Source organism: Canis lupus, chromosome 19 (genome assembly GCF_048164855.1).
Source record: "Canis lupus baileyi chromosome 19, mCanLup2.hap1, whole genome shotgun sequence".
In the NCBI taxonomy this organism is placed as follows: Eukaryota; Metazoa; Chordata; class Mammalia; order Carnivora; family Canidae; genus Canis; species Canis lupus.
In genome coordinates, this window is record NC_132856.1 from 47,456,005 (window position 1) to 47,468,927 (window position 12,923).

General features: G+C 50.0%; 1 protein-coding gene and 1 long non-coding RNA gene across 6 annotated transcripts in view; one reads left to right on the top strand and one right to left on the bottom strand.

The window, feature by feature from the left end:
* Positions 1–12,923, bottom strand: part of NWD1 (NACHT and WD repeat domain containing 1) — a 65,903-nt gene that overhangs the window by 30,449 nt on the left and 22,531 nt on the right. For all 5 annotated transcript variants that reach the window (XM_072786855.1, XM_072786854.1, XM_072786856.1 and 2 more), the window contains 4 exons: positions 7,859–8,062; positions 6,338–6,497; positions 5,622–5,739; positions 4,787–4,945 (listed from right to left, as the gene is read on the bottom strand). In XM_072786855.1, the coding sequence (XP_072642956.1) occupies positions 4,787–4,945; positions 5,622–5,739; positions 6,338–6,497; positions 7,859–8,062 (641 nt within the window). The remainder of the gene's footprint in view (positions 1–4,786; positions 4,946–5,621; positions 5,740–6,337; positions 6,498–7,858; positions 8,063–12,923) is intronic.
* Positions 114–5,356, top strand: LOC140610607 (uncharacterized). The gene is made up of 3 exons (XR_012012195.1): positions 114–240; positions 785–1,249; positions 2,057–5,356. It is a non-coding gene; the product is annotated as an uncharacterized lncRNA (long non-coding RNA).

Below are 12,923 nucleotides of genomic sequence, written 5' to 3' on the forward strand. Positions count from 1 at the left end.
CCCCCACCCCCCGCCAGAACAAGGATGACGTCTGTCTTGCTCATGGCATTCTTGGCGCCTAGAACATCACAAACACCCAATAAATTTTCAAGGCTGCTTTTAGGCAACAATGGCCTGCAGAGCAAGGCAAAAGGGCCCACAGCCACCCCTGAGCTGAAGACAGGCAGGCCCAGCAGGCGACCCACCTCAAAATACCCAGAAGCCCTAGCTGACCAACGGGCTACTGACAACCAGACACAGGTACTAGAAAAGGAAATTTTCATAAGTCCTTGTACCTCCTTACCTCCCCCTCACTTTTAAAAAGATTTTATTTGAGAGAGAAAGTGAATGAGAGAGCATGAGGGGGTGGGGAGGGGGGCAGAGGGAGAGGGAGAAGCAGGATCCCCACTGAGCAAGGACACCCCCTCCCCATGTGATGTGGGGCTGGATCTCAGGACCCCAGAGGAAGGCAGGCAGTCCTGACAGAGCCACCCAGGCACCCCCACCCACTGCCTCGGGGCGGACACCTGCCCAGAGCAACCTTGCGGTGTATTCAGAAACTTCTATCTCCTTTGTTCTGCTTAGGATGAATTCTTTCACTGCCCCTGGGGCTGGAGCCTCCAGCTTCCACCAGATTATCACTCCGCATTTGCCTCCCCCCCCCATCTGTAGAGGCACCACAGGGCCCCGTGTCCGTCAGATAAACAACAATCACTCCCCCAGCACACCACGGCTGTGCATGAATGTCCCGAGGTAATCTAACAGCCTGTGTAGCTTCAAACAACAGAAATCAATTCTCTCACAGTTCAAAGTCTGAAAGTGCAAAGACTGAAGTCGAGGTGTCAGCAGAACTTTGTCCCCTCCAGAGGCTCGAGGGGAGGATCCTTCCTGGCCTCTTCCAGCTTCTCAGGACCCCAGGCTGCCTTGGCTTGTGGCCCCCATCCTGCCAGTCTCTGCCTTGGTCTTCGCATGGCCTTCTCCGTGCGCCTCTGGGTCTTCTTTTCTCTTTCAAATCTCCCTCTGTTTCTCTTTTATTTGTGTGTGTGTGCGTGTGTGTGTGTGTGTGTGTGTGTGTGTTTTGTTTCTCTTTTATAAGGACACCTAAGATTGCATTTAGAACCCACCTGGACCATCCAGGATAAACTCTCCATCTCAAGTTCCTCCATTTAATCACATCATTTGCCGTGTAAGACAAGAGTCACAAGTCCTAGGGATCAGGAAGTGAATGAATCTTTGGAGGGGGCAGTGTTTTCTGCCTACCACAACAGAGGTATGTATCATCATTATTATGCCAAGGTCATAAAGGGGGAAGTGGAGGCTCAGAGAGGTTAAGCAACTTGTACAAAGTCACATAGCCATAAGAGGCAGGAATCTGACCCCAAGAGTTTTATTCCAACCTTGAGTGAAGACCAGGGATGCTGAAGGCAAGCAGTTCATTTTCTCTGCTGTCTTGTCCTGACTGTGGGGCTTGGGGCATATTGCCCTGTGCCTTGGTTTGCTGGTGGGTAAAATGAGGTAAGCTCAGGACCAGAGGCAAGAGGACCACTCACCATGGATGCAACATTTAAGGTGGCACCACCAAACTCAACCACCCAGATAAATACTATTTTAATGCAACATTTTAAAAAACAGAAATGAATGCCCTCCCCCAACCCATGATGAACAAAATATTGGCTTTTAATATAAAAATAAGGTCAGAAACAGTACCACATCGAATTATCCTGGAGCCCTGAGGCACTAGGAGAAATGAGGTGGGCTTGGAGAAGCAGGCTCAAAGTCCTGGAATGTGCTGGAGCTCAAGGTTGGGCAGCTGTGCCCTCTGGTGGCGACATTCATCCCTACACCTGCTCAGGCCGGGCAAGCCAAAGATTGTCAATCAAGGATTGTTGAGAACATGCTGTGATTCCAGCTCTTAAATCTTCCCTCAAACTGGGCAATTGTTCCCCAGGCTGTTTTCGTAAATCACTCCCTGTGAGGTTTACAACTGTTGAATGTGAATGCACAAGAAAGGTCAGACTGATGGTGGGCACCAGCATCTTCCACTTGGGACATGCTTTAGTTTAATCTTATTTCACAGATGATAGAAGCTGAGGCTCCATGCAGAAGTGACTTGTCCAAGAAAAAATCAAAGGAAGAAGGAAACAAACAAACGACAACAACAAAAGAAATGGGTCCTCCAAGGCCATTCACATCAACAGTATTGATGCTATCATGTAATAGAAACAGGACCCTTGGATGCACCATGGGGGCAGGCTCTGCATGAATTGACTTGTATATCTTTCCTCAAAGCTCTAGGTAGGAAGGTTGACTAGCATCCCCATTTTGCAGATGGAAAGATTGAGGACATCAAGGTAGAGGGTGGGATGGGGAGCATAAGGAACTTGCAAGGTCACACCACCAGTAAGTGGCAAAGCCCAGATTTGAACTGACACTGAGTGGGGCTCAGATCTGTGTTCTTGGCTAGGACTGGTCTATGTGGTAGGGTCGGCAATTTGGTAGGGAGCAAGTGTATGATGCCCCTACCCTCACAGAGCTCAAGTCCCGTGGGGCCCACAGGTGACACAAAAGAAAATTGGCAGAAATAATAATTAAGAGCTAAGACAGATGGAAAAAGGGTACAGGGCTGGAGAATGCAGGGATTGGGCATCCATGGGGTGTCCAGGTTTAGTGGTAGCTGGACAGGCTTCTCCCGAAGAAGCATTTGGTTAAGCTCCAAGGGAGCCCTAGAAGGCATATAGGGACTTAAACATCTTTATAAAACTCCTTATAATTCCCTCAAATGAAAACCAGGTGGGAATTGTATAATAAAAACCAATATGGGGGCACCTGGGTGGCTCAATCGTTTAAGCATCTGCTTTTGGCTCAGTCATGATTTTGGGGTCCTGGGATCAAGCCCCAAGTGGGGGATCCCTACTCAGTGGGAAGTCTGCTTCTCCCTCTCTATCTGCCCCCACCCAGGCTTGTGCTCTCTCTCCCTCTCTCTCTCTCCAATAAATAAAAAACCCATCCTGGCCACCTCATACTCATTAGGATAACTATATACTTTTTTAAAAATCAGAAAATTGGGACGCCTGGGTGGCTCCTTGGTTAAGTGTCGGACTTTTGGTTTCAGCTCAAGTTGTGATCTCATGGTCATGAGATCGAGCCCCGAATGGGGTTCCACACTCAATGTGGAGTCTGCTTGAGATTCTTTCTCTGCTCCTACCCCAGCTCTCTCTCGTTTTCTCTCCCTCAAATAAGCATGATTTACAAAATCTTTTTAAAAATCAGAAAATTAAAAGTATTGGTGAGGTTGTAGAGAAATTGGAACCCTTGTGCTCTGCTTATGGGAATGTGAAATGGTGCAGCCACTGTGGAACACGGTACAGTGATTCCTCAAAAAAATAAATAAATAAATAAACATAGAATTAGCATTTGATCCAGCAATTGCATTTCTGGGTGTGTACGCCAAAGAATCGAAAGCAAGGTCTTGAAAAGATATTTGTGTACTCGTGTTCACAGCAGCATGACTCACAACAGGCAAAAGGTAGAAACAGCCCAAGTGTCCATCAAGGGATGAATGGATAAACAAAATGTGGTCCATCCATACAATGCAACGCTATTTGGCCTTACAAATAAGGGAAATACAACACGGATGAACCTTGAGGACATCATGGTGAGTGAAAGAAGCCAGTCTTTCTGGCTTCTTTCAGAAGGACAGAAGGACAAATACTCTATGATTCCACTTATAGGAGGTCCCTACAGTGGTCAGATTCACAAAGAAAGAGAGTAGGATGGTGGGCACCAGAGCCTAGGGAAGGGGGTGGTGAGCTGGTGTTTCATGGGGACAGTCTTGGTTTGGGAAGATGGAAGAGTTCTGGGAATAGACAGTGGTGATGTTTGCACAACACTGCGCCATGTGCTTCAGGCCACCAAGCTGTACACTTAAAAAAGGTTACAATGGTAAGTTTTATATTCTGTGTACTTTTCCACAATTAAAAAACAAAGATAAGGGCAGCTCGAGTGGCTCAGCGGTTTAGCACCGCCTTCCGTCCACAGTGTGATCCTGGCGACCCGGGATCGGGTCCCACGTCGGGCTCCCTGCATGGAGCCTGCTTCTCCCTCTGCCTGTGTCTCTGCCTCTCCCTCTCTCTCTCATTCTCTCTCTCTCTGAATAAATAAATAAATAAATCTTAAAAAACAAAACAAAACAAAAACAAAGATAAAACGGACCAAAAAACACCATCCTAGGCAGAACATTAGAGATTTTTCACGCTCTAGGACAGAAGGTGGGCCAAACCTAGCCCAATGGCTTACCCCAGGAGCTCAGGATGCTTTTTATAGATCAATATTTGCAATCCATGGGATGGCAGGACACACCGACTTTGAACACCAATGAAGCAAAATGCTTTCCCCCACAGCAAGAAGCCCCCTTTCTTTCTCCTGAGTAGACTTGTGTTACAAAAAGTCACATTCAATTATGGCGATTGTATTTTGAATGTTATCAATAAAACAAATTGTGGGAACGTGTTTTCTCTCTTATTATCTTAAGTACTAACACAATTTCCTCAATTTTTGCCTGAGATTTTTCCTCTCTGGCCCTTTCTGGAAAAAGGTGCCAGGCCAGGGAAGGGGGTGGATACTGCTTTGGTAGTTTTCATTCCAAAGCTCTTCCAGGTTCAATTCAAAATTCTGGAAACCCTACACGTGTAGACAGGAAAGGTGTGCGGCTTAATGAGAATCCAGTTGGGGGTTCAGCGAGGAGAATGGACTTCTAGAAGTCAGTGCAGAGTGAAACCCACCCCCTCCGCCATCCAGGCCAACTCACCCATGCCTCGGAGCTCCAGGGCCGGGCGGCACAGCTGGAGGGCGTCCCGGACCAGGCCGACCTCGGGACAGTCCAGGTGAGGGCCATACAGGTCAAAGTCCTCCAACAGCCCCTCGATGCCCCCAGAGACGCCCCGGCAGGAAATCCAGTTCATGCTGCCTGTGGGGGGAAGAGACATTGTGGGGGCACATGCCTCCCTCTAGTTCATACTGGGAGGCGGGTCCTCACACTTCTCTGTTTCTCTGGGGGTTCTCAGCCTCGGCACTGAGTGTGTTTGGGGCCGTGCACTGTAGGATGCGGAGTGGCACCCCTGACCTCCATCCACCAGATGCCAGTAGCACCTCCCCAGTCATGATCATCAAAAATATGAACATTGCCAAGAGTCCCTTGGGGGAGAGTCACCCCTGGTTGAGAATCACAGAGATGAACAGATGGACAGATAGATAGACGAGTAGAAAGATGGATGGATAAATGGATGGGTACATAGGTGATGACAGATGGTTAGACATAAAGATGAAAGATGATGGAAATGATAGAGAGACAGACAGGGACTCCGTCTAAGACCACATTTCTCACCTCTGCACTATCAACTAGCACTAGATGCCAGTAGCACCCCCTCCCTCAGCTGTGACATCCAAAATGTCCCCAGACATTGCCAAGTGTCCCCTGCTGGTGTGTGGGGGGTGAACACAGAATGATCCCTGGTGAGAACCACTGTCTTAAGAGGAGCCAAGGATTCTGACTTTTGCCCTTTATCCTTCCCAAGCTCCGGAGGCAGGAGCATAGCAGAAGGTTGAGACCACTCATCGTCCCTGGAAATGGGTGCAACCCTTACCCAGAACCTCCTGCTTCAGCTCTTCGAAGCGGCCTGAGTGGACCAGGTGATGGGGCAACTCCTTCAGCTTCCGCAGATTTGCAACTGTGTCTGAGAACCACAGGGGCTGAGGCGCCACCTGCGGAGGAGGAGGAAGGGGCTGGCAGCCAGGCCGCAGTGACACAAGCTCATCCATTCATTCCACAAACATGAGCCGCGCAGCCATGCACAGGTGAGACTGGACGGGACGGGGACACAATTCCAGGCAGAGACACCTCACAACTTACTACAGGCAGGGTGGAGGCGGAGGGAGGAGCTGGGGTCATCGGAGCTGGGTCTCAGAGTTTAGGTAAGAGTCTGTCTGGTGAACCATATCGGAAAACAATGATATTCCGGGCAAGGGAAGAGCATGTGCAAAGGCCCGGGGGTGGGAGATGTCAGGAGTTCAGGAAGGTTCTGGTACGCTCCTGAATGTTGTGATTCTTTCTGTCCCTTCTGGAATGTTGGGGGTGGGGGGGCATATTCCTCATCTGCTGCTCCCTGTCCACCCCCATCATGCTGAGGCTAAGGGAACATTCTGCTTTCAGTGGAAAGAGAAGGGAAGAAAGTCAGGAGGGCATTCTGGGTGGAAAAGAAGGAAGGAGCGGGGGTGGTCCTCTCTGGGCAGCCTTGGCCTTGTCTGCACAGCAGGGTGGAGCCTGTAGGTAGAGGGCAGGGGTCCCAGACAGACACCTCACCTTGCGGTCCAGGTTCAGGGGCTTCCCCACGAGTGGCAGGCTGATGAGTTTCTTTGTGCCCTGGCTCCAGGCCCCTGAGAAGAAGTCAGCCAACACTCCGTGCCTCTTGGCTCTCTCGGGCCCGGACAGGTAGCGCTCTTGGATCACCTCAGTCAGCTGCCTGCAGAGAGGGGACAGGGAGGGCAGCCCCAGTGGCGCAGCAGTTTAGTGCCGCCTGCAGCCTGGGGTGTGATCCTGGAGACCCGGGGTTGAGTCCCATGTCGGGCTCCCTGCATGGAGCCTGCTTCTCCCTCTGCCTGTGTCTCTGCCTCTCTCTCTCTCTCTCTCTCTGAATAAATAAATAAAATCTTTAAAGAAAAATAAGGGGACATCGGCTTGTGGACATTTGTGCTCCCAAATGCAGGTCCCTCCTAAGCCACCTGTCGGATGCTTGCTGGCTTGCTGATCACCTGTCCTACTTGTTACCTAACATTAATCTATAAATTGGCCCATCTTTCTTTTTTCCCCTTAAATATGTTTACTTTCAAAAGGAACATTTGGGTTCTTCAATAAGTTAAATTTAAAATAAGGTACTGGGATCCCTGGGTGGCGCAGCGGTTTGGCGCCTGCCTTTGGCCCGGGGCGCGGTCCTGGAGACCCCGGGATCGAATCCCACGTCGGGCTCCCGGTGCGTGGAGCCTGCTTCTCCCTCTGCCTGTGTGTCTGCCTCTCTCTCTCTCTGTGTGACTATCATAAATAAATAAATAAAAATTTAAAATAAAATAAAATAAAATAAGGTACTGTAGGACCTGGCAACTCCACTCCTGGGTAAGATCCAAAAGAATTTTAAAAAACCAAACAGAACAAAAACAGGTGTTCAAACAAACACTTGGGCTCCCGTGTTCATGGCACCACTGACCACAATCTTGAGAAAGGACCCAAGCGTCCGTCAATGGTTAAAAAGATGAACAAAATGTGGTCCATCCATGCCATGGGGTATTACTCAGCCATGAAAAGGAACAAAGCCCTGATTCATGCTGCAACACAGATGACACTTGCAACTTTATGCTGAGAAAAGCAGCCAGATGCGAAAGGCCACATGTTGTGTGGTTCTATGTATGTGAAACTTCCAGAAGAGGCAAATCCACAGAGACAGAGAGTGCATTAGTAGGTGCCAGGGGCTGGGGGCAGAGAGGTGGGGGGATGTGGAGTGACTGCTGATAGGGACCAGGTGCCCCATTGGGGGATGGAATTGCTCTGGAATGATTTAGAGGTGATGATCACACAATATTGTGCATGCACAAATGTTACTGAATTGGACCCTTTAAATTGATGAGTTTTATGTCATGTGAATTTATCCTCATTTTGAAAAACAAGTTCGTTGTGTCAGAGTCAGTGGTGTGGAAGCCCCTGAATGCCGTGCTAAGTGTACTTGTTCCTCTGGGAACGGGGATAAAGGAAGGATCTGGAACAAGGAGGAGCCTGATGGGTGAGCCCTCGCTCTCGGACACCCAGACAGCATTACCACCCTGCTGGACCCACCTGTGGGTGATGGCCAGGAGCGTGAAGCCGTCCACCGGCCGCCGGGCCAAGCAGTGGCCGAGATCCCGACGGAGCCTCACCCACAGCAACGGGGGGAAGCGCAACAGCTCCTTGCTGGGCGGGGTCCAGTCCTGGTACACCGCCTCCAGGACCTCGTCGTCCAAGGACAGGACGTCCTTCAGCTCTGCCTCTGAGAGCCCATGCCTGCGGGGAGGAGAGACGGACACTGGAACATACTGTGACTCCTGCGGTCGGGGGTGCAGACACCCAGGGAGGGAGAGACATGGCCAGCTGCACAGCATCCCGCCCGTCACCGAGGTGTCCACCCGAGGGTCGGCATTTGGACGGTACCCAGCAGGTGCCCATGCCCCATTACAGCCGTGCCCATCCTGTAGAACCTTCCTGATCTTTCCTTCTGCACACACACCCACAGAGCCATGAACCAGCCTCTCCCCAGCCTCACAAGAGTCAGGCAGCATGGGAAGGGAGACAGGAGGTAATTTAGAAAAATAATGCAGAAACCAACTGTGCCCACCCTGGCCTCACTCATGGTTTCCAGGCCCCAGAAAGGACAGAGCGAGAGAACCAAAGTGGCTGTAAAGCAGATGAGCGATGAAGTTTCATTGCTGGACCGCAGTGGACTTCCTAATACCTGAGAGCATCAGACTGGAAAAATCAATTTTGCCTGCACATTTCAGCTGGGATGGACGGCAGCCAGAGCCCCCTTCAGAGCAACGGGAAGAGGGAGGCTGCCTTCTGTGTGTGACCTGCGTGTGTGTGTGTGTGTGTGTGTGTGTGTGTTTAACTCCCCAAGTGGATCGAAAGCTTCATTTTGATCAGAACAACTCCATATATAGAGAACACCTTCTCACTTAGTGTACAACACAGTGGGTGTCCTCTGGGGCCTCTTCTGTGAGATCGATCACCTTGGACCATCCCTGCTGTAATATCATCGGGGCTCATCTTCCACACTTGTCCTAGTGGGGTAGCCCCGCCATCTCCCCAACCTGATTTTCTCCTTTAGACAATTTTCTCCAAGCCAGGATTCCTGGGAGCCCCACCTTGGGGGTCCACTTGTCAGCATCCCTGTGTGGCCCTGTGCCTCCTCAGAAACCCCCTCCTTCAGGATAGAAGCTTCTTTCTCACTCTTTGATGCACCCTCAGTGCAAATCAAGCTTGGATCCTCTCCTTTCAGACTCAGGTTTGATGGCTCATCCCACCTGATCAGGACAGAACAACTGGGCAGGCTCAAAGAGTGGTTATCGAGGAAGCTGCAGCCCCATAATTCCCTGGCATCGTGTATTTATACAGGGCCCTCTCGGAGAGGGGGCAGGCCAGTCAGTCCATCCATTCTCAGAGAAGCAGACACCACGTCCTGGGCAGTCAATGGCTCATCAATAAGCTATGAGCACGTTTGTTAACCATTATTCATAGAGTGTTGTCTCTGTGCAAGGCACCTTGCTGACTCCTACGGGGCAGAGAGCTAGGGGGAAGCTTGTCTTCTCATGCACAGAGCCGGGAGGAAATAACAGAAAAAGAGAAGAAAGAAATTGGATAACACCAATTACCAGGGAGAAGATAACCCATGTCATGTGATAAAGAGTGACAAGGTTGGAGGGGGCAGGAGAGGTGGGTTAGAGCAGGTGGGTCCCTCTGAGAAGATGCCACCAGATCTGGGATTGGGTGGGAGGGAAGGGGTCTGCACGAGATTGAGGGCCAGGGTGCTCCAGGCATGGGGTGGAAGGCAGCCAGGACCAGTCAGCCTTGGTAAGGAGGCTGGATCCGATTCTCAAAGTGATGGGAAGTCACTGGAAGGGTTAATCAGGGCAGGACCTGAATCTGATTCATAATTTTAAAATCTTACTCCAGGGACACCTGGGTGGCTCAGTGGTTGAGCATTTGCCTTCGGCTCAGATCATGATCCTGGGGTTCTGGGATCGAGTCCTGCATTGGGCTCCCCGTGGGGAACCTGCTTCTCCCTCTGCCTATGTCTCTGCCTCTTTCTGTGTCTCTCATGAATAAATAAATAAAATCTTAAAAAAAAATAAAATCTTACCCCAGACAGGCTATTCAAACCACAACTTGTACACGCACGTTCAGAGCAGCATTATTCGCAGTAACCGGAAGTGAGAACCGTCCAAATGTCCAGGTATGGACGAGCGGATAAACAAACTGTGGTTGCTATTGTCTGAGTATGTGTCTCCCCCTAATCCATACGTTGACATCCTAATCCCCAAGGTGATGGTATTCGGAGGTGGGCCTTTGGGAGGCAGTTAGGTCATGAAGGTGGAGCCCCATGAGTGGGGTTAGTACCGCAGAGAACTCCCTTACCCCTTCTGTCACAGCAAAAAGATGGCCATTTAGGAACAAGGGAGAGAGCTCTTACCAGACACTGCATCTGCTAGGACCTTCACCTTGAACTCCCCAGCCTTCCAGAACGTAAGAAATAAATTGTTTATAAGCTACCCACTCTATGGTGTTTTTGTTATAGCAGCTCAAATGGACTAAGGCAGTGGTGTGTCTATACAATGGAATATTCTTCGGCCATATGAAGAAACAAAGTACTGACGCACTCTACACAGATACAGGAAACAGTACGCTAAGTGAAGGAAATGCGTCACAGAAGACCACGTATTGCATGATTCCATGTGCTTGGAATGTTCTGAGCAGGATCCAGAAAGCCACAAGGTAGATTAATGGTTGCCTGGTGTTCACTGTGCTTCCCTGCAGAAGCCGGGAAGGCGTAAGGAGTAAGGAGTGCTCCTCCCAGCATGACTCAGCCTCACACTGCTGACATGTGGAGTCGGATCGCTCTTTGTAGTGGGGACTGTTCTGTGCATTGGAGGACTTTTAGCAGCACCCTCTATAAACCACCTACCCACCCTGGGACGGCCGGCCCTATACCCTGGTCTCCACTCACTAGACGCCAGCAGCCCTACCCCCAAGCTGTGACAACCAAAAATGACATGACTAAGTGTTCCCTGGGGGCAGGATCTCCCTAGGAAAGAACCACTGGCCTAGAAGGACCCATATCTGCTCTGGGAGCCGGGCTCTCACCTTCACAGCACACTGTGGGTGTGGAAGCATGATGTGCTTTTGTAGAACAAGAGGTACTGAAATCACCAGCCCTGCAGGCACCCTCTATAAACCACCTACCCCACCAGGCCCTGGGACGGCCGGCCCTACACCCAGTGAGGCTTTCAGCTTTACTAATTGGACCAGAAGTGGGGCCAAGCAGGCCAATTATTTTTGTCTCCCTAGATTTTGGAATCAGGACCCGAGAAAGAGCCAGTAGGATGGTGCCAGTTCTCTGAAATGGGAGTTAATGATGCCAGTAGAAGCTCGAGGCAAGTAGATGTTCCCGGGGGGACAAAGGAAGAGTCCAGGACAGAAGCCAATGGGCAGAGAGGACCCAGAGGGCGAGGGGATGAGAAACTGTTCTGATTCTCATGGCTTTCTGGTTCCCATGACAACCCCACCTCCTCCGTGTAGGCTGCATCAGGTTGGCCTCATGGCTCACCGCTTTACCCTAGAACATTCCTGTCTGTCTTCGTCCTCTTATAGAACCCAGGCCCAGTCCCCACTCTGGGGGGCATCTATCACAAAACCTGGGGGATGACATGAGATCTGGGGTATGCCCCCTTGGAGTCGGCAATTGGGTGGGTGGCCCTGGATCCCTTGAGCTCTTCCCATGGCCTTGTCATAAAGCCCTTACTTCTTACACACTAGCGTGAGTGGGATTCTGTGCCTGGCAAACAAGCAGACAAACGAACAGTTACGCTCACTGGTCTGATCATTGCTATCTTGATTGGTTTGCGACAAAGGACAAAGGAAGAAAAGCCTGCCTGTTATATTGAAAAGAGGCAAAATCACCTTGTCCAATAATTTCTGATGGCGGGCTTGAGTGTTTTCTAATGGCTATTTGCGTCGTGGCAGAGCTTTGGGGACGCCTGGGTGGCTCAGTGGTTGAGCATCTGTCTTTGGCTCAGGTCATCATCCTGGGGTCCTGAGATCAAGTCCTGCATCAGGCTCCCTGATGCCCATGTCTCTGCATCTCTCTCTGTGTCTCTCATGAATAAATAAAAAGTAAAGTCTTTTTAAAAAGAAAAAAGACAGAGCTTTGCTGGCATGTGTCTGCTAACTGGCCTCCACCCTACCCTCTTGGGGGCCAGAATCTGGGTGTGTGATGGACACATTCCTCTCTCCTGCTCCTTATTTCCGACTCACCTCTGTCCCTACCCGGCATCCCTGAGCTCCTGACCATCATGAGGTCACAGTGTGCAGCCCTGAGACTTTCTCTGGGCTGAGCAGCTGGATGTAAGCATTCAGTCCTTCAAGCTCTAGAAACACATTGAAATTGGATTTTCCTATTTCCTTTTTCGCTGATTCCCACTCAACAAGCTTGGGATGCAGTGTAGATGCATGCTGGTGGTCAATCCTTCACAGCTCTTGTTTGTTTGTTTGTTTGTTTGTTTGTTTTTAGCACTTGGTTTTTTTTTTTTTTTTTAGCACTTGGTTTTAAAAAGGTTTTTCTGAAATCTCCCCATAATATTGCCTATTAAATAGAGGGGAACTTGCAAATTTACAAAGGGAAAAAAATCCGCGTCTAAGAAGGGCTGAGCATCACTCAAGTTCAACTTGAATGTGATCACGAGGAAACCTCAGACCAACCCAGATGCAGGGACACTCTGCAAACTACACCCCCAGCCCAGATGCGGTCCCCAGACCAGCAGCATCAGCATCAGGCAGTGAGAAACACGGGATTCCTTGTCCCACCCCAGACCTGCTGAATCAGATTCTTTATTCAAAAACAAGACCTGAGATGCTATCTGCATTGAGGGTCGAGAAGCACTGATCTACAAAATCACTGGCCTGGACTCTTCAAAAGAACAAAAACAGATGGTGGAATGTTCCAAATTAAAGGAGACCAAAGAAACTTGACAACTAAATGTGACATGTGATCCCGGTTTGGATAGTGGTTTGGAGGCAAAGAGGGGGGAGGCTATAAAGAACGTTTTTGAGATAAGTGGCAAACTTTCACTGTAAACTGTGTCTTAGATAGTAT